This window comes from Camponotus floridanus, unplaced genomic scaffold (assembly GCF_003227725.1).
Source record: "Camponotus floridanus strain SB8 unplaced genomic scaffold, Cflo_v7.5 scaffold16, whole genome shotgun sequence".
Taxonomy (NCBI): domain Eukaryota; kingdom Metazoa; phylum Arthropoda; class Insecta; order Hymenoptera; family Formicidae; genus Camponotus; species Camponotus floridanus.
Genome location: NW_020229281.1, coordinates 2561954 through 2586451, shown reverse-complemented (window position 1 = coordinate 2586451; position 24498 = coordinate 2561954). Strand labels below are relative to the sequence as shown.

Genomic DNA, 24498 nt, shown 5'->3' with positions numbered 1-24498 from the left:
AGCTTGGTGAAAATTACAAAGAGCAAATGTACTAGAATATTTATAATATTATTAGTCAATATCTAGTAAATTTGTTCACTTTTGTAATTTTCACTTAACAATGTGATGCACAATTGACTCCCAGATAATTTCCCGCTCATACTGAATGGAAGAGAGATCTGTTCTTCTGCGCTCTTGTTCTTGCACTTTTTAATTTCGCGCTCTCTTTCTCCCCAGTGCTCGAAAACCCATAGACTCACATTTGTAAATATCTCATTTTACGATGCGAAAAATTCTGAAGAACACGAGGAGAATCGGCAGATTCGTTCGGACATTGAGAGGAAAAGAGAGAAAGTGACAGCTCGAAGTTCCCTAGATGGGACGCTTTTCGAAGTACGTATTCGCGTCTAGATATCCCGTGAGTCGTGACTGTTGGCGGTTTCCGAAATGTGGCATCACTGCCGACGTCCGATTCAACATGTAGGAGCGCGTTTAAATTTTTGTATACATAATACGAGCCGCTATTAATCGACGATGGCAGATTTCAACGACGGGGTGGACGGGAAGCTGGCGTTTAGAATGCGAAAGGTCAATCCCGAACAATTCCACACGCTCGTAAAGATGCACCTATCCTTCGAATTGGATCTTAATACGGAGGAGTAAGTTATGCCCCGAATCTCTCGATTGTATTTCCGTTTCGGATTCCTGTCCGCGCAACTTTGACGTACCGTTGAAACATCGAGCTTCTAATAAATAGAATTAAATTTGTATTTCACCCCGTGTTTCATCGTTTTAATCCTCGATCATTACCTCGTTAATCGTGGTAATTTACAAATATATCGTTCTAATAACTTTTTTTTTTTAGCAGCGATGGTATTACAGAGAAAGCGAGACTGAAAAAATGGGGTCTTCTGAACTTCACCAAGAAGCCTAAATCTTTGGTAAACTTGGAAAAGGGTACAGAAGGTGTTACATTATCTGAGGATAGTATAAGTCACGTAACCCAATTGATAGATTATTTGTCTAAAGAAGAAAGTAAGAAAGTATAAATAATAAAGAATGTAATAGATTTTTTAACGTATTTCTCTTCTCATAAATGTCATCTTGTAGATATTGTACAAGAGGGAATATTTCGACGTACTGGAAAGTTAACCAGGCAACAAGATTTAAAAACAGCTATGTCTCAAGGTGTACCTTTGGATCTCGACGATGGTCGATTTAGCGTACACGATTGTGCCTCTGTGTTAAAAGGATTTTTAGCAGAGTTGTCGGAGCCTCTTCTGACAGATTTACATTATCCAGCGCATTGCCAGATAGCTGGTATATAGGAACATATTGTTTTGCTTATATGCATTACATGTATTATATTTATACACAAATTATTTGCAGAATTATGCAGTTTGGATGCAAAGACAAATGATGCGAGATTATCGAGTTCTCTACAACTACTTCTGCTGCTTTTACCACCTCCTAATAGAATTTTGTTAAAAGCTATTCTTATTTTATTAAATAAGACAGCAAGTTACGAACATAGTAACAAAATGAATAGCGATACATTGGCCACTCTCTTTACTCCACATTTATTATGTCCACGAAAATTGTCACCTGAAGCCTTGCATATCAATTCCCAGAATCTGTCGTGCCTAGTTGCATTTATGATTAGAAAAGGTACGGAATTATTCGAGATTCCACCGAAATTGGCTACAGATATAAGAGCCTACTGGGTGGAGCAAGAAAGAAAATTGTTGAGCCCTAAAAAGACCGATGTAAATTTCAAATTTAAAGTAATACTTTACCATGTCGTCTTATTCAATATGATAAAATATTTATAATTGCAGTTGAACGAGTCGGTACCAGATACAACTGGTACAGCGCACACTGTATTCAGTTTTGTCGATCGTAAATTAACAGCAAAAGCAAATTCTACACAAGATACACAGGCAGCTTTGGCTCAGCTCTATGCTCATATACAAGCTATGCCGGAATCGGCCAAAAAACGGCGACTTGTGAAACAATTTAACAAGGAAAATGGACAAGGTACACCTAGGCATGTAAAGAACTGCAAAACCAAGAGTCTCGGAGATTCCATCAAGAAACATATTTTTCAAAAAAAGATCTTAGGTCACAAGAAGTGCATTGACAATAATATCGGATGCAATATCACTAGATCGAGCAGCGAAGAGAATATATTATCAACGGTGAGTTGCTTTACAATCTGTATTTTCCTAAACAATTCTTTAATGTATATTATTATTATTATTGTTGTGTCTTTTTAACAATAGCATGTTTATTCTTCTTGTCTAATATTTGCATGTATCATACAGAAACTAGAAGACTCGTTGCTTCCGGCAAGAATGCTTCTTAGCAAATCAAACGATGAATTTAGCACGGAAAACTGTGATACAACTAACGATCTTCTACATTCCAAACACATGAGTAGTAGTGTAGATAACTTTAAAAATGAGACTTTAACAAGTTGTAAAATAAAAAAGAAGCTTTGTAATCAATCTATAAACACGAGAGAGGAATTGAATGAAAAAAATATGCAACATGATGCAAAACAAAGCTTAAGTGTGGTGGAACTCAACTGGAGTACAAGTTTACAAGAAATTAATGTAATGACTAGTGACAATAATCTATCTGATACTGATAAATTAACACGACAACTCGATGAACCATCAAATGTGTGTTCTACTCAAGATGTAAATTATAATAATGATAATTCATTAATGAATGATGATAAATTGGTTCCACAAAACTCGGAATCTATACTTGCATTAACTGCAACACCAAACATAAAAACTCCCTCTAAAAAAACTTGTACATCGAGTATAAAATCATCCGAAACTACTCTGAATGTTGAGCCGCGTATTGAAAACGCATGCAATTTACAATCCCCAATTGTAAGGAACAGATTCAGGAATGTGTATGCTGTTCATACGTCAACGCCGTCGAGTTTATTACGACGAAGCATGGTCACTAACGATTATATCTTGACTCCTATAACTAACAATGATAAAAGCATGAGTCCAATTACACAAAGCGCAACGAAAATGACAAAAGCCATGCAAGTACGTAAATATTTGAACCCCGATATATTAATATATATAATAATTATACAAATATATGTATATAATAATATAATATGTAATATAATTAAAAATAATTTTAAAATTATTAATATATAAATTTTAAATTATACATAAGTTTACACTTCTCACAATAGATTACTAATTCTGCAATTTGTAATAGGAAACCATGATGACTCCGCGCTCCAGAAAACCAGTAATGATAGTTTCAACTTCGAATCTTTGCAACCTCGTCACTGGCAACAATAGCTGCAATTTACGTGGACCGAATCTAGATATGGTTGGGACAATAAATTGCGCTTCTATTTTGGAAGAATCTCAGACATACAACAGCATGGACAATATGCTGCCTCATATAAAGGATGTTGAAAATAAAGAAAATAATAAAGTAGACACTCTCGAGAAGCACAATTGTGTTCAATCTGTCGCGAATTGTTGCGCTTGTACGCAACAAAGTTCGATGTCTATAACAAGTACTTTTAGAGAATACTTGTTGTCGAGAAGTGTCTTAACTGCCAGTCCTGTCGATCTTAGTTTTACCTCGCGAACAGGAGATTTCGAGCAATCAGAATCCGACTTAAATATCTTAAACAATGATACATTGTCCGATAGTTTATTGTGCTGTTTGGATGGTAATCAGCCAGAGTCTGATACTTCTGGCATAGCATCCGGTAGTACGAATAATTCTACTGAAAAAATAGAGGAATCTTCTCCTCCGAGAAAACGAGGGACCAGTTTGCAACGAAACGATTCTAAAAGATCCGCGAGGAAAGATGCAGTCAAAAGCACAACAAATGAAGAATTCAAAAATAGACCGCGAAATGAATCGGACGAAATGAATTCTGTGAAAATGCAGGATAGCTTTCAAGAGACATCATTTTAATTTATTACAAGACTCGTTATTAATATATATCGTTAAGTATTATAAATATACATTTCAATGTTTTGTATACTTTGAGAAGAGGAAAGACAATTGCCACATTATAGTTTAAGTTTATTAATACGACTTTATATATAGTTTCAAATATACATCTATAAATTAAGTGTTTGACAGTAAATGAATTATTTATTCTATTTATGTGTCAAGTTAAATTATTACTATTATTATGTATATAATGCAAGACATTTAAAAAAAATTTCATTTTCGTTTCATGTATTTTTATTTCATAATGCAGGAGAGAAAGACATTAAAAGAATTTTATTTCCTTTACAATTTGATAAAAAAAAATATAAACATCATGTACAATTATTTAAAATTAATTTTATTTTGTAATTTTAAATGATTTAATATATATAACTATATTTTGATATCAAATTAATTTTTTTAACAATATAAATCTTACGCATCTTATTTAAAATGTATAAGATTTATAAATATATGAAAATTCTATGTGCATTTTACACATCACACGCAGAATGTATTAATTTTATTTATAAAAAAAATTAAATTACACAGTGTGATGTATATGAGATATTTATATAATTATAATTAAAACAATATATTATTGAAAACGAATATATGATTATACTATATATAAGGTCGTGTACACCTTAATTAGATTTTGTAATTTTTTAATTTTTATAAATATAAAGATAACTGAGATAAATTTTTCAGAAGTTTTACAATTATAATATTACATTTGATAAAAAAATAATACATTATACTGGAATCTCATGTAGTAGTTACATTTAATTAACATGAAATAATTAGAGATGATACAAAAAAAAGTATAACAACACTATATCAATACATGTCATCGTGACTTAAATCAGGTATATATGAAAAACCTCGCTCTTTCAAAGCTTTATTCATTCGTTTTTTCTGTTCTTGCTTTGATTCTTGTTCACGTCTTTGAGCATCCAAAATTTCATCCACCGTCACTTTTTTTAAGGGTAGGACTTTTTCCTTTTCTATATCCTGTAATATAAAAGTATTAATTAAGAATCGTGTAGAAGTATAAGTAACAACAATATTATAAATGTTTTCTACACACAAAACGCTTACTATTTCTCCTAAAAGTACAACATTCTCTCCTCTCACTATGAAAATACCTCTTGGAATGTCACCATACTCTTGACCGACATGAATTCTTTCAATGGTACTTTGAAGTACTATATTAGCAAATTGATCGACACTTTTAAGATATCCAATTAATGTTCTGCCGTCTCTCAATAAAACCATAAGTTTTTCTGGATAAGAAGTAAATGTAGTACAATTGAAAAGTAGTATTTGTTTAACAATACGAATAGATCCTTTATTTAATAGCTTACTGTATTAAAAAAACTGCTTTAAGTTTTATTTTAAAATTTAAATCATTAAATTACAATAATATATAATTATGATTGATAATATAAAGAATGTAAATTCTTCAACTTACAATTTCCTAATTTTATAATCTTGTTTTTTTTTCAATATAGTTTTCTTGCAGTTTGTAAAATTATTGTATTTATATGTGATATATGTGATTGTATATTGTATATATATGTGATTATCATTTAAGTAATTTTTATTTTGATATAAATTAATTTGGATATTTTCCAGAAAAAATATGATCATACAACACATTGGGAACAAGTGAAAAAAAAATTGTAAGAAAATACGAAGAAAGGAGGTAGAACTAAATAAAGAGCAACATGTAAACACTAATCAAATATATACTTTCGAGTTCTTCGAGTAGCGATGCTGTTCCTGGTGGCAATTCATTGGCTTCATTCATTTTGCTCGGTAAGTCGACAATGAAATTAAATCGCCAGAGATACTTGTCATGAATTTTTGCTCCCAAAAATAATTCTACTTCTTTTTTCCTCGGCTTCGGAAAACAAGTTGCTCGTCTAAACAACGCTATTCTCGTGCCATGAGATCTGTGATCCGAATGGACAACTTTACGCTCGCCAAAGTATGGTAAGAAGCAACGACGGTAAAAGGTACAAGTGTCGATAAGGTAAAAGATTCCTTCCTCTGTCAAACATACCGACTATCGCGTTAATGATTATTCTTTTCGTTCACAGATGGCGGTCGCGTTAGTTTAAGCGCGACGCAGATGCAACATGTCCGATATTGTGCGACGCGGTTTTGTGTGCTTTTAATTCGAATAAATCCCAGTTAAAAGGCCGAGGAAATGGCCTTTTAACATTCCAGATAACACGACACGCAGTTTTGGATGGACGGGACTCTCCCTTGGTTATTTCTCGTCGCTATCTCTCAAGTTTGACTTGCAAGTTTTACTCTCGTCAACTGCCGGAGGAGAAGATTTGAAATGATCGACGCAACGTTACGTGCGTGAGTTAATATTTATTTCTACTTTATTCATTCTCTAAATTGTAATGATTATAAGCTTAACTGTGTGTGTGATTTTATCTTAATTTTTATTAAATATTGACGGATATATAAAATTTATGAAATTTAGAAGCAATTTTCGAGCTGAAAAAACGTGCAAGAAAAACAAATATGTATTTTCATAAGATTGAAATATAACTGTGATGACGTAACTTTGTCATAAATGTAATAGTAACAATTTATTCTTAATTTTAACGAATATAAATTTAGGGAGGGACCCAATACACAATAATAGAATTATTTTATACATATTTACATCTGACCGAATCGTAAAGTGTCGATTAGAAAGTCTGAGTGACATCTAAAATTTAATAATCGTAGCCGTAAATAAATAAATTCGAATTAAAAGAAATATCTGAATACGTTGAAAGACGAAGTTGGAAGAATAAATATTCGAAACAATGAGATTCTCCAGGATCCGATGGGTTTTCACGACGCACCTGGGTCATTTCTCGGCGTCGAGCGCCTACCGAGGAGGACGTTGCTTTATGTGGACACTTTACGCCCCCGATTGCGAGCGACACCGGAACGCTCTCAACTCACCTCCCTCCCCCCCGCCGCCGATCAGAATCCCCCTTCGATCGCGAAAACGACGAGAGCGAGAGGAGCGCGATTTAATTTAGAAGCCTGAGAAGCCATGTACACCGGCGTGTTCCCTTCGGGAATTGCTGTGCAAGTCTACCGCGAGTCGGCGGCACGTTTTAATAATAATCGCGTGCTCTCGGCGACGAGCTTTCTCGTAAACCAGATCCGTCGTCTCGGCGCGGCGACAAATCTTATCGGAGAGCGAACGACGCGGTATTTTCACCGAGCGCGCCTCGATTTAATCCCTCTCAGCCATTTCCATATCGGGAATTTTCGCGGAAGGCGAATTCGCCGACGATCGCATCCTTCTTATTTTCTCGATTAACATTCCTGGTGTATCTATAAAAATTACTGTATCGTAATCTTATCGTTCAATTGCGGGTAAATATGTGTGACACGAAGAGAAAAATGTTAAATTAAAAAGCACGTTGACATAATCAGGTATATGTGATATCTTCAAGTATGATAAATATAATAGATTTTTATTACGTAATAATTTATAAATGACAAGCGTGTGTTTGTCATGTTTACATCTGAGCTTAACTTTGTATTTTATATCGGGAATTTTTATAAGAAATTCAATGATAATCATATCTTTTCTTCTTTAATCAATTTCTATCTATGAAAATTATTAATTATATTTATCATAATCTTATCATCCAATTGCAAATAAATATGTGTAACATGAAGAGAGAAAAGATATTAAATCAAAAACAGGATGATCAGACAATCATATGTGACATCCTCAAGTACGATAAATATATTTTCATCACGTAATAATTTATAAATATATTAAATAGCAAATGTAATATGCGTTTGTCACATTTAAAAAAAATATTGGATGTGTTTCAGTTTTCTCCTTAATTTGATTTTTTATATTTTCTCTTTCTTTATGTCATATTTATTTGTATTTGAATTTGTATCGGTTTTGCGTCTCGAAATATGCGACACTCCTTACTCTATGCTCACGAATTATAACGGGTGCGGGGAGCATCGTAGCAAATGTAGAGTATCGTAAAGAAGTTCCGATGGAGAGAAGAGCCCCACCCGCTGTTGGATACCGCGTGGATTTCGGCGTGGCTGTACGGCCGCATTTGAAATTCAAATAAAGCGGTAAGGTTTACGACACACGGGCTTAAAGCCGATGGTAGTTGCGGCCGTAAGAATCACGGGACCCCTCGCTTTCGAAGACGAGAGATTAATTCGCGAATTCGATCGCCCAAGGATTCTATCGCGCATGACTTTTCTCGCGATATTTTATTAATTATTTTATTAATTATATTTTATTAATTATATCTCCTCTAATGTAAACATAAATCCGATTGATATTTTTTCGATTTTTTTTTTCTTTCGCGAAAAATCTCGTCAGCGCGGTTGGATACTCGCAACCGAAAAAATATCTCTCGGTGGTGTCCGATGCGAGGAGTCCCCGGCGATGGTTGTTCCGTTCCGTACGAAATCGACCGGGGTCACGAGTCACGATCAGTCGTGCCGCGAATAGGAGTCCAAAACGATTTAATGCTCGGCAAATGACGGTCTTGGGAAATTGGCACCGCAAATACATACATATAGCAGAAACGACGCGACGAGATTGCGAAGAAGGGAGCGGAAAAGGGGGTGGGGGAGAAGGGGGGAAGATATGCGTTTAGCGGGCGCGCGAGATAGAAGAAGGAGGAGGAGAGGGAGATCGGGGAGGAAATGTTCCCCGCGTCACGATCGTTTTGTCTTTAAACGCTTCGTAAAAAAGAGCTGGACACGATTTACGCTTGATTACAGGCCCCGACGTAGGTCAAAAGTCGAAACGAAATAACTATCGATATCGATGAGAGCGACCGAGCCGGAGATTATAGGTAACGACTAATAATGCTGCTCGATCTCTCCCCCACCCCTCTTTCTCCCCCACCCTCTCGAGAGAGAACGAGCCGCTCTAAAGGGCGCTCGAATGCTCGATCATCACCGAGTTTTCCCTTTTCCTCGTCTACAATGTCGATACCCGTTAATTTAGAAGATCCGCTTTACCCTCATATTTTAAAAATATGCAAGATTCAAATGACACGTGCAATTTGACGATAAACCGGCGCAAAATAGATTTTCAGCGAATTAAAACGCTCGATTCGTTTACACGCGAACAATGTGGACGCGATAATTTGACGGGCTTACGTTTTTGCGTACGTCGCGCAATTCCCCGAAAATTGACGTCACCGAAATACACCGGTTTCAATTCCCGAAATAAACTTGGCGCTCATGCATAAGTCGTTTCGCGGTTCGCGCTAATCGATCGATTCGACGAGATCGATTCGATCGGCAGAAGAGAAGAGAGAAGAAAGACGGCGCGACCGCGACAAAATGCGCTCCTCTCTCTCTCTCTCTCTCGCTCTCGCTCTCGCTCTCGCTCTCGCTCTCGCTCTCTTTCTCTTTCTCGTCCCTCTCCCTGCGCGCTTTTCCTTTCTCAATCCTATATTCCAAAATGGCCGCCGACGGCTTGAGCGCGCGCGAGTGGAGGCCGTGGAGCAAAAAAGGACAAGCGTAATAACATAGTATCGTTAATGGCCGGGCAATTTCAACGTGTACGAGTGCCTTCCCTTTCTCTCCTTCTCTCCCTCCTACATTCCACCCGCCTTCTCCTCTTCTCGCTCTCTCAACTTCCCTCTGTCGATTCTTTCTCTCGCTCTCTATGTCTCTCTTTCGTCTCTTCTTTTCTCTCGTAGCTTCTTTTCGTTTTTTCCCTTTTTTCTTTTCGTCCTCCCTTCCCTCAACGTCGCGCCGACCACCCTATGTCCTTTTTATGTTGTTACGCGGCTTTGCGATGTTTTAAATACACGTATATCTCTTTTCGAAAGAGGGTCGAGTTCACGTAGATTTCTAATCGGTCACGAATACCTTGTTGATTTATCGCTTTTAACGATAAAATGGGGAAAGAGGGACTGTGACTCGATTTCTGTTTACTTCTATATCATTACATTGACAGGACCAAAGTGAAAATAAGATAATGCGTAAAGAGCTTCTTTTCAAATTAGAAAAACATAGATATTTCTATTTATACAAAATTATTTGTCAAACATTTATTTTCTTCTTGTCACCCTTAAAATAACGATGAGCGTATTTAGATAGAATTTTAATGAACGTAGAATTTTAATATAATAAATAAATAAATTTATATAAATATAAATTATTTTGAACTAATTACTTTAATAGAAGAAATATTTTGTAAATATTTTTACCTTCTGTCTACTGTGAAATATTTTATAAATATTTTTATCTTCTATCTCTACTGTGTTTTGCCCGCTAAAAAAGAATCTACGTTTATTCTTCCAGATATTTTTTAATGCCAATGTAAGCGCTGTTGCAATTGCAGTATTGTTACCAAGTCCCCCGTGAATTCTTCATACGGCGTTTTATCAAACGCGTATCCACTTTTATAGCCGTTGAATTATTCCCAGCGGCCGTGAATATTTATTTTACATTTAGAGAGGTGTCATTGTGTGATTCGGCTGGGAAATTGAACCCCGTTAAAAAAAGGAAAGAGAGGGAGAGAGAGAGAGAGAGAGAGTAAAATTTCCGATCGCTTTTATAAATGTATAATGAAAAGGACGCGTAAAATGCGCGGCGTGCTGGACGTTTCGGAAAAAAAAAAATACAATCGGTGTCCATCGGCCAGGGCGACTACCGTTGGTCGCGCAAATGCGAGAACATCGGTCGGTCTCAATTATTCAGGTAATTCGCTGAACACGCAACAACATCGGCGGCCGGAATGACTGGTGGCCAAATTTCTTTTTGTCATTCACGTGGCGGGTGTTTTGTCCGCGTTCCTCTTCAGCCTCGAGCGCGGTTATCGACGCCATGGACCGCGTATACATTTACGAGATGTCGAATATTTTGCCGCACCAAACTGGTCAGCGAAATTAACGCCCGATGCGCCGCGAATCCGCATTTTTCTTTATTAAGCCTTCATTTAGCGTGGCTATGTATTTTCGCATCGATACGCGATATAGAGAGATTTTCGCACTCGACAAATTTGTTTGTTTATTTTAAACACGTGTCTCAAAATTCCTCTTGTGATAAAAGATCTCAGATACATAATATTGTTAAAGAGAGAGCGTTATTTTTAATGAAAAATTATATCTCCTTTCGCACGCGAAGGCTCAATTTGCATATAAAGTACGGCTTATAAAGTCTCGAATTACGAGAAGCTTTGCGGTTTCTCTAACGGCCGAATTGCATCGTAACTTTGGACCGGAAGGAGCTTAGATGCTCGAAGGGTCTCGCTGCGTCCCCGTATGATGCTGCCTGGCGATGGATGCACGTCGCTTAGCGCGAGCAACGGCGCATCGCGCGCGCACGTGCATATGTGCGTGTGTGCGTGGTGCACTTGCACCGCGGCGCATCGCCGGCACCACGACCGTGCTATACTTGGGTGCGATGCCGAGATTAAACCGTGCACCGGCGCGATTACGATCCGGCAGTATCCGATTGGCCGCCGCTTCGTCGAACAGCAGAGGCGGAGCGAGCGCGTAATGAGTTTCTAGCTTAGTACTCTCTCTCTCTCTCTCTCTTTTTCTGTTTCTCTCTCGCTCTCCGCTCGACGATCGCACTCCCTTCGTTCATCTTTCTCTCTCTCTCTCTCTCTCTCTCTCTCTCTCTCTCTCTCTCTCGTTCTTACGCGTCCACCCTTGCCACGCACCCCCTCTCGCACACGCGTACGAGAGATACCAATACGCGCACAGAGATCTTTTTTTCTTCCTCTGAACGAAGAGCGCGCGAAAGCTCGAGTATCTCTTTCTTCCTCTCCGTAGCATCGTTTTGCGCGCCTCGTTTGTGCGATACTTTGTATCGACGCGATGTGCTGTTGCAGCGGATTACAAGACTTTTTAATCTCGCACGAATCGAGTTTTCTAATACTACTTGCGCCCCGTGCAGTTTCTCAGTTAAAGTTTCATCGAGCGCGCTCTTGATTCAAAGACTTACGGAAACAAAACGCTAGTAATAGGTATCGAAAAACGTGCGCGTCGATGCTTCGTATAAATCGATATCGTGGTAAAATATCGATGGCAAAACACCGGGCATTAGTTCGGTACCATCGGTGTTTTCGAAGCGTCGATGCACTCGATGCTATATATGCGCCCTTGATTTATGTCAACGTGAGAACTCGAGAACCACGCGGACTGGGATTTATTTATCGCGCATAGCGCGTTTCCGAGTTGCGTTGGCAATAAAATTGATTCGCGCATTATAAGGAAGGTATAGGAAATATTGCCGGCACCTATGTCATTTTCCATTACTTGTCTATATAATTTCTATTGAAAGAAATTTCTCAGTGTTATTTGTTTTTATGATTCAGCGCGCATTGATGGAATTATCATTAAACGCACGTGCATATGTTTTTCTTTTATTCTGCGCGATAGGTTGAATGCGAATCAAATGGCATTTCACGTATCGATGACGGCAGGAATTGAAAATACGTACATCTTTTGCAATCGTCTATTATACATATATTATACGTGTAAGTGATCTTTCTAATACGCAATAAAATCATTCAGTTTTTAGTGGTAGACATATTTCAAACGCAGAGATTTTTGAAATTAATTATTTAAATAGTTTTGTTTAGATAATAATTAAATAGTTTTGTTAGATATTATTTATTTTATTTAAATTTATTTTTTGCAAAAATAAAATATGTAAATAGAAAATTTTTATTTTTGAAATAAAATTTCTTTTAAAATCATTAAGATGATATTTGTAAAAGAAATTATTAGAAATTTTTGTTTGAAATATCTTTTAGAGTCTCATATAATATTTAAAATTAATTATTTTAAGTAGCATGCAATAGCAAAAATAATTAGAAAAATGACAATAATTAATATGCATTTATAGTATAAAATTAGAAAGTGTATTTAATATTAATTTACAAAAACAGCTAATATAATTTAAAAATGAATCTAAGAGACAAGCAAAAAAGAAATCGAAATAATACAAAATTTATTAAATAGTATTAAAATATTTTACTTTTCATACAATAAAAAAATAATTTCATTTGATAATTTAAAGTTTCTAATGAAACATGTTGGAAATACTTTTGTGTCTCATAATCAATACTTTAAATGTATTTTTTTTTTTGAAAATATTTTATATTATTTATATAGTCTAATAAGAACAACAATTTACATAAATATTGTGTGTATATTTTTTATTTTTAATATATATTGTTTTGCTCATCACTTTTGATTCCAACTATCAAAGAGAGAATTTTCTTTTATACTTTACTCAATTTTATTAATTTATTTAAGAAGATATTAAAGAATTGAAACCCTTTATTAGACTTCCAACTTCCAATTCAAAACTTGAGATAACGACGTAATAAAAATACAAAAATAATGAGGGTATATACAGTATATAATAAAACGAAGATAAGAATGAATCAACGAGCAAACTAATATAGAGGTAACTAACTATAGAGGTAACAATGTCCAAAGATACAAGCAGCTGCGTCGTATAATCCCCTTCTTTCTCGGTGGCAATTGTAATACCTATTTATTGGCAGTGCACGATCTCGACCGCGCGCGCAAGCCTCCTAACAAATTATGCAGAATAACGCAGCGTTAATTATGGCCGATTGCGATCGCATGATGCGATATTACGAGATGGGCCTTCGGTTGTAGCACTCGGCACTGGGCAATTTGTGAGTCCATACAAGAACGCCGGGCATGCCCATTACTTTCTTTATATACGCGGTCCGCGCGTAATCGCGGGCTAGTTGCGCGTACCTATTAAATCCCTCGGTTTGTTTGTTCGCTTTTTGATGGCCGGCAGCCGGTGCTCCATCCGGAATAACTGCGGCGCCGTTCCATCGAACGAGATTGAATCGGGCCGGAGTTCCTGATGAGATTTGTGTGAAAAAAACGATTAATACCTCATTTCTCGATTATTATTCACTAAGGATACGGGAATTGCGAGGTACACGTTTATATCTTTCAAATGCCAGCAAACGCACGTGCATACCACTCGTTTTCTCTTTTCCTCTATTTATTTGTATCTCTGCCTATTTTCTTCTTTAAATTAAGCGAGAGAGAAACAGAAGAGTAGCTCTTATTTATTTTTGTATCTATGCCTATTTTCTTTTTTACATTAAACGAGAACGGAAAAGAAAGAGAGTAGCTTTTATTTATTTTTAGTCTTTCAAATGCCAGCAAACGCACGTGCATCCCACTCGTTTTCTCTTTTCTTCTATTTACTCTGCCTATTTTCTTCTTTAAATTAAGCGAGGAAGAAAGAGGAGAGTAGCTCTTATTTATTTGTATTTATGCCCATTTTCTTTTTTACATTAAACGAGAAGGGAAGAGAAAGAGAGTAGCTTTTTTTTAATGGAAAATCAAAACCGTTAGTAAAACTATGGCGGAAACAGGAAAAATTTCTTTTCACAAGAACACGAGACGAAATTAGAAGTTTTATCAAACAATTATCGACAAATTCTTGTGCGAATTATTTTACACGCGGCAACGTTTCACTCTTTGGGTAGCTTCTTTGCGCGCGACTCCTGAAAATCGATGTCGACACGACGAATTCGTGAAACATTTAAAAGTTTCTCGTTGGTGCGCCTCCATTGTTGGCCTAATACGAATGAGCCGGTATCCTTGTCGACTCTGCATTCTTCATGAGAATCGCACTCCGCCTAAAGCGAACGTGACAAACACCCGACGTTTGCGGTAAAAATATCTATGTCCTACGACAGTTATTGCGCAATTTTTTTCCGCGCTATAAAATCTGCTTCTCTCTCGCGAATTGCAAAAATAAAATATACAATACGAAGTTACATACATCGTAAAATTTATAAATAAAAGAAATATATCGACGAAAGAGATATCTATATAATCGAGATACGATCATTTTGGCGACATAAGAATCCTGAATCTCGCCACAGGGATCTCAGCCGAGAGGAAAGGTTTCGTAATTACGGGGGTGGTGCAAAAGGACGATAGGATATCCATCCGCCGACTAAATATCCATTTACAACGATATGACCGATTTCGGGTTAATCATTTGGACGACGCGAGTGGTATGCATTAAAGTTGATTTCTTTCCTCGCGAAAAGAATAGCCTTAAAAATCTTCTCTCTCCAGTGGCCGTGGTATCGCATCCAATCTCGGACGACCGCGTCCTCCCGAAGCTTAGCTCTCCGACCGGGAGAAAAGAAACGTTAGGGGTCTAATCGCGTTAGGTGCTCGGCTCGCCATGTTGCGCTTTCTGGTCACGTATCGCCGTAAAACAAAGGAACATTGAGCGAGACCTCACGCAGGATACGCCCCTTAATATTTAATCCCTCATTATTGGGCCGAGGCCGAGCTTTTGAGACAATTGGCAGTTTTACTAGCCAATAAGGTATCGCGGATACCGGCAGGAAACATTACGATCACGCGTGCTGATCACACCAATTTCGGGCAGAGGCTAACGGAGAAACGGGGAACGATGTATTGCGATTACTATGATAGGATACTGTGTCGGAACTAAATTCAGAGCTAATTGAAAAAACTCTAATGGCGCGACATAAAATTAAAAATTAGTTTTTCAATCATTTAAATATTTATCAATATTAATATGTATAAAATACGGGCGAAAAGATTAAGGATTTCGCGTGCTTAAAAAAGTCGCAAATACAAACCACGTGTGCGCGATCACGTTGTCTCTCGTGACGCAGTTATATACTACGGCCCTGTTTTTGACCCAAGAGACTTGCTATAATGAAATTAGAGTTCTCGTTGACTGAGGCGAGGTTCAACGCCGAGAGCGGCGCAGCTGTTGAAATATCACTGCTTTTGCAAAAGCTGGCCACACTCGAGCAGTTGGAGAAAAGGGGGGCGAAGAGGGAGGCTCCGGAATGGATAGACCGAGAGAAAGAGAGGCAGCGAGAAAACGAGAGAGAAATTTGTAAGAGACAACGTGATCGAGCACCGGACATAGCGCGGTATAATGAAAACATGGCCGCCACCTGAAAATCCCGGATGGCTTTGAACAAAAGTCTGGTTAAAGTTTTCCTCGGTCTGTGCCATCGTCTCTTAAAGCGAAGATGCTTTTTTCTCGATCATTAATTGGTCATACGATCGGTCGATAATCGTGGAATTAACCAAATTTTAAATAGATAAAAATAATCTATTGGGTCGTGCAAAATTTTTTTTGCAGTCGATTTAAAAAAAAAAATAATACTACGGAATCAAGTTTACTTACTCGTCAACTTTTCGTGAAATTTGCAACTTATAAATACAGTAAAGTAATATTTTTCATAAGAAGTGAAGAGTTCGATATTTACGCGGGTGTTTCTTGATCGGAGCGAATGTCGCGAGAATCCGCCGATTGTATCTGTCGTTAATCCGATTTTTCGTTTAACGGGAAACGCGGCGACTTGTCCTCGGCTGAATTTCATGGAGCTCGAAATTAAATACAATTTAATCTCGGAACGCGCGGTCGTAGCCCGGGAATGCACACAGAAGTCTGGTTTACGTCATCCGTAACCACTTAGCGTATTGGAGTTTGATTTATCTTCCGAGCCAAACTGCTGCCTGGGGAGGGCGGCTACCCTCTCAATGTACTCTATTGTATTTCTATTAAGTCTCGGGCACGTTCCTTCGCCCCGCACGATCGTACTGTATCTCCCGACATTTCACCCTCCTATGACGAGATCGTTGGCCGCGAGCAGGCACGTGTTTTTTAAATGCATCAAGAACAACGCGCCAATTTAATCGGGAATTGAACACGAAAATTTATTAAATTTTTTTAACGATAAACAAGAAACGCACGCTTAAAAATCAAAGTTAAATTACATCGTAAATTCTCTATATAATAATTTTAATTAACGCACAAGGTGCGACGTCACAAATAAATTATCTCACTTTCTCATCTCTTATCTCCTCCGTTCCTTCATCTCACGAGTGACTGCGAAACTTTTTTTACGGAGCAATGTAAAACCAAGTTAGGGCCACTCCGCGCCGACTTGATACTCCATTAAATTGCAATTAGCGCTAACCATGTAGGAATGTTTTATGCCAATTAAAGATTTAATAAATTAATTTGTTAATTCGTGGAACGCCAATGAGACTTTTCGACGATGATTTAGATGAAGACGTTCCCGAAACAATAACGCCGAGAGTATAAATCCACCATAACGGATTAATTTCATCGTACCTCGAAAGCAACGAGTATTTAATCGTACCGTGCTATAACGCCGGCTGAGTATAATATTTACGCGCTTCTTAATCTCGTTCAAAATGTAAATGAGTTAGCCGACAATGTATAATACTCGAATCCCGTGACGTTAATAGTAAAATAAAGCAGCGAAGAAAATAGATGGCGGCGGAATGAAAAACTATAGCGCGTCCACAAATTTTTCACGACAAGCATTATTAATTTTAAGATCAGTTTTCAAATTTATAATTTTCGTTTTTATTTAATTATTCATTTAAAAATGACTCTTGTTTTTCGATAAATATCACATCTCTATCGAGAGTTTCTCCAAGAAACGAGCGCGTCGTACAACGATTGAAAAATTGTAAACAGCTTCTCGACTCTCGGTCGGCCGCCTTGCCAGCGGAAATTAAGCATTCTTTTATCTCCTCGCGACGTTTTACGCGTCTCAACTTGGAGTTCCTCTTAATCAATCAAAAAATCATGAAGAAATGAATTAGATAGTAATTCTCGGGGAGGAATATTTCACGAGAGATGAGAGGCTAAGCTCCGGAACTTTGTTTGATCTCACGACCAAAAAATGCCGGGATACGAGATTTCGCGCGAACTTGCGTTACAAGTTGAATTTTCCCCTTGACACGCAAATATATCTTGGAAGTTCTATTATTACGCGATCGTTACATTCATTAACTGTCTATCTATTAATAAGACTGATGCTTAGATATAATCGAAAATGGCGACGCGCATCGAAAACGCGGGGGAGAAAATCGACACGCGGCACGCGATCGCGGGTGGAGGAAAAACGAAAACTCCGACAATAACAATAACAACGGGACGAGGGGCGGGGGGATGGGGAGGGAAGGGAGAGGAAGCGATCCGGCGTAACATATAAAAGCGAGAGAGAGAGAGAGAGAGAGAGAGAGTCGGGGGAGAGAATGCGCTCTCACGGTGATAAACTCCTCGGTAGACAGAATACAGATCGAAAGTCTGCCGGCTAACCGAGTTATCGTGGCCTCCGCCGAATTACTGCACCCGCTTTCCCTCCATTTGGAAAATCCCCTGGTACTAAATAAATGTTTCACTCTGGCCGACTTGCCCGGTATATTTATATGCGGTGTTGCGGCGGCAACGGCGGCGGCGATGTTACCGCCCTCCCCTTCCCCTCCTCCCTCGCCACCTCGCCCAGCCACCCTCTGCGCATCTCCTTCGCCCCTGCGCAGCCATATGTACTTTCCGCAGGAGGTCTCGGACCCCCTTTCCCTCCTCCCCCTTCCCCCTTCCCCCCCCTCGTCGGGGGTATCGCAGCCGCAACAATGGAAACACAACGGGCGGATATAGGTGCTCGCAAGACGTATGGGACCATCGTTTTCCTCGCGTAAAACTTTTCCGTTCCATGCGTGAATGTTTTAGGCGGATAGCGCCCCGATATTAGCCCCCTCTTTATGGATTGAAGCGAGTATCGCACTTTTTTTCGACTCGATAATCGATTTCGCGCGTATACATCGATTTACGCAAGGACGCGAAAAATTTCGAAATTCCGCGAGATTCGCAGGTAAACGACGCCTTTACGTTGACGCGAATGTATGTCGTCCCCCCCGCCCGCCCGTGATGCGACGCGGTGAAACTTTTTTCCCCCTGAATGTTACAGATATATATTCGCCGACCGAGAGTCGCGTCGCAAACTCTTAGGATCTCGTAGCGGGGGCCCCTTCAGGGCAATTCTCGGTCGGCCACGAAGTTTAAAGTTCCGCAGCCGCGAGAGGCAGAAATCGGGGGGAGCCCCGTGGGGAGACAGAAAGTTTCGTTCCGTCCGCCGTATAGTCTGCACACCGCGGGGTAATTCAGAGAGATACGTCGATTTTCCATTCCGGCTTCGGTGTCCGTGACTGTCCCGCGCATGAATGTTTTAGCGGAGATAAAGCTGCTCGAAAGTGACTCCCGATCGGTTCGTTCGACTCTCTACAATTCGCTGTTTCGCCGAGTGAAATTAATTTCACCGCTCCGATGCACACGCGGCGTTTGAACGTCGGATATTCGCGTGATATAACGATTATTTAAATTCGATTTTGCCTTCAATTCCGGTAAGAAAAATTGGTCTTTTTCGAAACTATGACTATCGATTATTGAATGTCCAGGAAAAATGGATTTAACTTTTTCGTACTTTTAGCAACACGCACCGAAAATGTCACAGACAATTGTTATCTTTGCGACTTTCGAATGCAGTTGTGAATAAAATCCAACGATTATGTATTTGGATATCATTTTATAAAATCCAATGTCGAGGAAGAAAAAGAAAAATGTGTAAATAGACGCCAGCATGTATTGCATGTTTTGTAAAAAATGCCGCTTGCAAAAGAGAGTTCTGTCAAATTACTTCATTTTTTACGGAAATTGTTTATTATCTAAGAAAACGGTTCCTCGAAGAGAAAACTTTATATATATTCGACTATCGCTGGGCGAATTGTGTGATAATAAGCTCGTGAAATTTAAAAATGGATTATCTATAAAACCGAGGAGAGATTAGTTTCTTTCATCCCTTGCACGCGCAAGGATAACGCGTATTAAATTAATTATCTGAGCATAATATCCGCCATTTCTGCGCGAATTCGATGCACAAATTGCAGCAGGGGAAAATTAAATTGCAGACATTTAAATTTTCTTCTCCCTCCTCACTCACAAGTGCATCGCCTTTTCTCCCATCTCGCGAAAAATCTCCGATCGTCGTCGTCGATTGTGAACCGATTAAATGCTGTATCAACCGTGTAATAGCTTGTAACGGAGATCCGTGGCAACTAAATTTATATTTGGTCTTTTGATAATAACTAACAGGCGACACTTGCTTCCGCGCAAACCCCTCGATAGGGTGTATGATTTCACAACAGGCCAATTGCGCGTTCTCCCTTGGGCCATAGCCAAAGATTCATTTTAGGAGAAGAGGGGAATGCGAGGGTTACATTGCATTAATACAACGAACAAAATTTTGCCTATTTTTCATTTCTTCGTTATCCTTTTTTTATTTATTATCGCGTACAATGATTACATATTCGACAAAAATTTAACATTAATTCCTCATTTAATTAACGTTAAAATTCGAGGGCAAAATTGCACTCGGAGCGACTGCAAGTGCACCCTCGCACCTTCCTTAACTACGCTCACGACTACGATCTCTTGATGGGGTTCGCGAAAGACCCAGGAATCGAGGGCTGCATCGGACCCCCCATGGATACGATCGCACGAGTCGGTTCCCCGGGGAAACGGTCGGTGGATTGTAACAATTTGGGGCACGGCGTGTAGGTAGGTAGGTGTCGCGCGGTCACATGGGCGCGCCGTAACGAAATTGATGTCTCTGTTTCATATCACGTTCCGCGCGTAGGCCGCGAATAGAGAGCGGTACGAGGGGGCGAGTGTTCTCCCTGATTATGTTGGCGAAAACAGCCGAGGGGGCGGGAGCAGAGAACCGAATCGAGTCCCCTCATCTCTCGCGTAAATCGCTTATAATCGCTAACGGCCACCCGTTAGATCCTGCGGTGTCTCGCATGCGTTTTCTCCGATTGCGCTGTCATACGCGCGTTGGCAATCGCTTAATGGAGTCATTACCGCATCAAGATATCGTAATGCGAGCCGCAATAACGTCGTAATTGTATGAAGATATGTTTTTCCCCCGAATGGAAAATGATTGAAAATTATCGATGAACGCGATACTTTTCAGTGAATCTGTTCCTCCGAGAAGCTGCGTATCGTAATCGCGTTACATCATCAAAATTACGTCATCCAGAGAAAATCAAGCATGTGGATAATAATTTTCTTATCTGGGAGAACCGACTCGCAAATCTTTTCCGTTTGATCAAAATGTTGGGAATCACTTCTGGGGATGCTTTCCACCCCTTTCCCTTCTAATATAGCTCGGTGCATCGGCCTACCCTCGCCCCGATCAATTATTTAGGATTGCCTGTGCTCAGTGATGAGATAAATATTCTGTCTACGTGATGCGAAACTGCTCGGACGGTGACGGGGGCTGATGCGAGCGTTCCCGACGATTATTGGAACGCGTAACGACACGATGTTTTTCCGAGGCATCGGGGATTAATTTCCAAGCGAACGATGCCGGACTATCTCTTGATTAACTTTCTTCGCACGTGGATGAGAAAAAGAAATTGTTTCTTTGCCTCTTGTTAATTTCCTTTCTCCGTAAGACGTATTTTTTCCGATTAATTTTCTTCAATACAGAATAATTTTCTTCTATTCGCGCGCCCTCTTCTCGTCACTGACACGACAATCCCGCGAATCGGCTATGAAAAATGCGAACAGTGATAAAAGTCAGAGAGTTTTGAATAAAGAATGCCGCTTTTCTCGAGGGCTACGCGCGTACGCTTGGTTTTTCACGTCAACACGTCTCCCCAGTTGCCGCCGGCGAACGGTCAACCCGCGTTTTTCTTGCACATTCCACCTTTTTCCGTCTGTCGCTTCTTCTCCCTCCGTCTCCTTTCTCTCTCTCTCTCTTTCTATCTCTCTTTCGCTAGCGCGCTTTTCGTGCGAGGGTTTACACCAGGATACCCAAAGGGTGGCATGAATTATTCGGACGGCGGTGAAAACGTCTAAGTGACACATGGACGCCTGACACCTAAATTGATCCTCGATCGGAACGCATGGAGAACGCACCGTTGCGCTGGTAGTTCCGGAAGGGGACCGATTTTATAGGAGGTGTTGCAGGAATGGAGAAGGCGAGAGACAGAGAGGGAGAAGATCGTGCGAGGGTAAGGTCTCGTGCATAATTCCCGAGGTCCCCGCGAAATCGCGTTAATCCGCGTTCCGGATGCGCGGATCAATTTGAGAATCGAGAACTTACGCCTCGTCGGTGGTAATAACAATAAATCGCTTTAGCGCGAAAGACTCGTCGCGAGAGAGCGGATAATTTTAGATACGAAGAGGAGAACAAGTCCCTTCCGGGACAACCCGCGTTTAGGGGTTAATTAAATTAAGCTGCCGCGTCTTCGATGAGCGCGCCAAGAGAACGGTATCTATAGACTCGCCCTATATAAGAGGAGTCTTTTTTCCTGCGCAAAGTAGGGTATTACTTAACGGCATTAATGGTCGCGGTTGGTCTTACGTATGCTCGTCATGACATTTTTAACGTTCGCATAGCAATATCCATTTGCCAGATGTAACGGTCGTCGGTTCCAAGTACAAGTGTCGGTAGGTGTTTATCTCCTTGCTTCTCTCCCGCTCTCTTTATCGGTGCATGTACGGTCGTATATGTACATTTCTGCAGACGCAAGTCGTGCGAATTTTTACGAACATCCAATAAATTTAAAAAAGCACATGTAAGAAAATTTTTAATGGATAAAAACAAATATTTGATTTCATTTAAAAATTTAATAAATCCGAATTATCTTGTAATAACAATCAATTAATTTAGATATTTATACGTTACTAATGTACATTATCGATAGAAGAAAAAATTATTTAGAAAATTACTTAAAAATTACCTAAGATTCTTTATAAAATTATGCATAATTCTGTTGATTATTTATGATTAATTGATTTATGCATACTAATTTATATTTATTTTTTAATAATTAAAAACGGTTTTATAATTAAAAATATTTTTTATAATAGAATTTATTTAATTGCAGAAAAAAAGAGAACCTTCAATTAAAAGAAAAAAAAAAAAGAAATACAATTTTAACTATTATTATTTAATTTTACGAGTTAAAATTGAATAAATATTAATCAAAATATTTTATGCGACTGGATAGTGTGTGAATTTCTTGCGAATAATTTCTTGACGTACAACTATTCGTATCGACCTTTCCTCTTGAGACATCCCGTACACTTGAGAGTTTAAATCGCGCGTGTAATATGAACACTGCGTAATAATACACCCTGACCATTAGAAAAGTGCGAGCTCCATGCGAGGCGGTGTAATGCAAAAGACGAGAGAGCGGACAGTCGCCGCTCTACGTGTGCGGCGAATCATTTTGTTGCTATTACGGCAGGTACCGCAATGTTTATTGCGCAAACGCGCCACGGCGAACCGCTCTCAAATGAATCGGCAATCGAAATATTCCTGCGCAACGCAATACGTTCGCACGAATATTGGATTAATATATTTTTTATTGGAAAATTGATACAAATAAAAAATATTAGAGCGATTTATTCGAGAAATTTATCAGTTCTCTTAAAAAATATCGGTTTGAAACTGATATTTATTATATTCCTAGGAAAATTGCTTTGCTAATGTGTTTCTATAACAATTGCTTATATAACAATTAGAATGAATTATGCGAAAAACATAAAATCTACAAGTATTAATTCTAAAGTGGACAGAGAATTGATCGAGATCAATTTGACTTTTGCGAATATATTTGGGAATTAAAATGCGAAAAATGATTAATTTTTGAGGAGCAGGATCGTTGCGTTGATCAATTTAATTCTGCCAAAATAAATTAAACGCTCTTTCGCGGCAAAGATAAATTTGATATAGCAAACTCGATAGTAAAAGGGTTCGTAGAGGGTGCGAAAAAAAGCGCTTTCTCTTGCGTACAGTTAAGGGGAAAGATATACCTCTCCTCGATAGAATATGGAAAATGGCGGGTCGAGCTTGTCGACAGTCACCATTTTAAACCGGCTCATATAAAAGGACGCGCCCGCGCATTTACGCGGTCGGACAGCCACCCCTTACGGGGTGGTGCGACTAATCGATCGGTCGTAAGGAACTTCCCGGTAAGAGATATCGACCCGCCCCCTCGAGAAGGATCACCGGTTGGCATGCACCTCGCAGGATAATTAGATAACGTTGAAAGAGAGTTGGATAACAATGGAGCAGGATTATTGGATAACGGATCATCTCGTTATTGACTTCTTGCGATCCTTGTTTTCGCTGAGAGAGATGAAGAGAGAGAAAGAGAGAAAGAGAAAAAGGGAGAATTAAACAAGTATTGATAAAACTGATATCTCTCTTCTTTTCGCTCTCATACGTCTAAACATATCGCTCGTATGTCTAAAATTAAAGAGACGCGACTCCGCTGTTCTTGCATTCTCCTCATGGCGTCCATGATACGATAATATACGACGGGACGAATAAACGAGAGAAAAGAAGAGAGCGAAAGAGAGAAAGGGAGAAGGCGAGAGGGTAGTAAGAATATTCTCCGTAATTAAGTCCCGCCACTTCCTCGACTCGATGCGGCGTGGCATGAGAGCGAAAGAGACGGAGATAGCTATAAGGACTATCCGTGGAGAACGCGGCAGGAGAAGAAACGCGAAGGAAAGAAGCGGCGGAGCGAGCGAGAGAAGAAGGCGAAAAAAGGAGGCACGACGATCGAGCAATAAATAATACAA

General features: G+C 39.1%; 2 protein-coding genes across 3 annotated transcripts; one reads left to right on the top strand and one right to left on the bottom strand.

The window, feature by feature from the left end:
* The first annotated feature begins 109 nt into the window (after positions 1–109).
* On the top strand, positions 110–4111 carry LOC105255396. Of its 2 annotated transcripts, none has more exons than XM_011264656.3 (7): positions 110–638; positions 848–1014; positions 1090–1299; positions 1369–1745; positions 1818–2177; positions 2304–3050; positions 3232–4111. In XM_011264656.3, exons 1-7 carry the CDS (start codon positions 514–516, stop codon positions 3949–3951), a joined length of 2706 nt encoding a protein of 901 aa, XP_011262958.1. In that variant the 5' UTR covers positions 110–513; the 3' UTR covers positions 3952–4111. The 2 variants fall into 2 exon arrangements, with proteins under 2 accessions (XP_011262958.1, XP_011262957.1); XM_011264655.3 differs by having other exon boundaries at positions 845–1014.
* Positions 4112–4737: 626 nt separating this feature from the next.
* LOC105255395 (U6 snRNA-associated Sm-like protein LSm1) lies at positions 4738–5964 on the bottom strand. Its single transcript, XM_011264654.3, has 3 exons — positions 5728–5964; positions 5074–5258; positions 4738–4986 (listed from the first exon to the last, which is right to left on the bottom strand). Exons 1-3 carry the CDS (start codon positions 5783–5785, stop codon positions 4813–4815), a joined length of 417 nt encoding a protein of 138 aa, XP_011262956.1. The 5' UTR covers positions 5786–5964; the 3' UTR covers positions 4738–4812.
* Positions 5965–24498: the final 18534 nt, after the last annotated feature.

Bases quoted from the DNA above. Each gene is read 5' to 3' on its own strand.
- LOC105255395 (XM_011264654.3), bottom strand. From the start codon at position 5,785: ATGAATGAAGCCAATGAATTGCCACCAGGAACAGCATCGCTACTCGAA. The intron at 5,259-5,727 runs GTATATATTTGA...CTTCTTATCCAG, and splicing joins GCTACTCGAAGAACTCGAAA to AAAAACTTATGGTTTTATTG. The intron at 4,987-5,073 runs GTAAGCGTTTTG...TTTATATTACAG, and splicing joins TTGTACTTTTAGGAGAAATA to GATATAGAAAAGGAAAAAGT.
- LOC105255396 (XM_011264655.3), top strand. From the start codon at position 514: ATGGCAGATTTCAACGACGGGGTGGACGGGAAGCTGGCGTTTAGAATG. The intron at 1,015-1,089 runs GTAAGAAAGTAT...GTCATCTTGTAG, and splicing joins TTATTTGTCTAAAGAAGAAA to ATATTGTACAAGAGGGAATA. The intron at 2,178-2,303 runs GTGAGTTGCTTT...TGTATCATACAG, and splicing joins AAGAGAATATATTATCAACG to AAACTAGAAGACTCGTTGCT.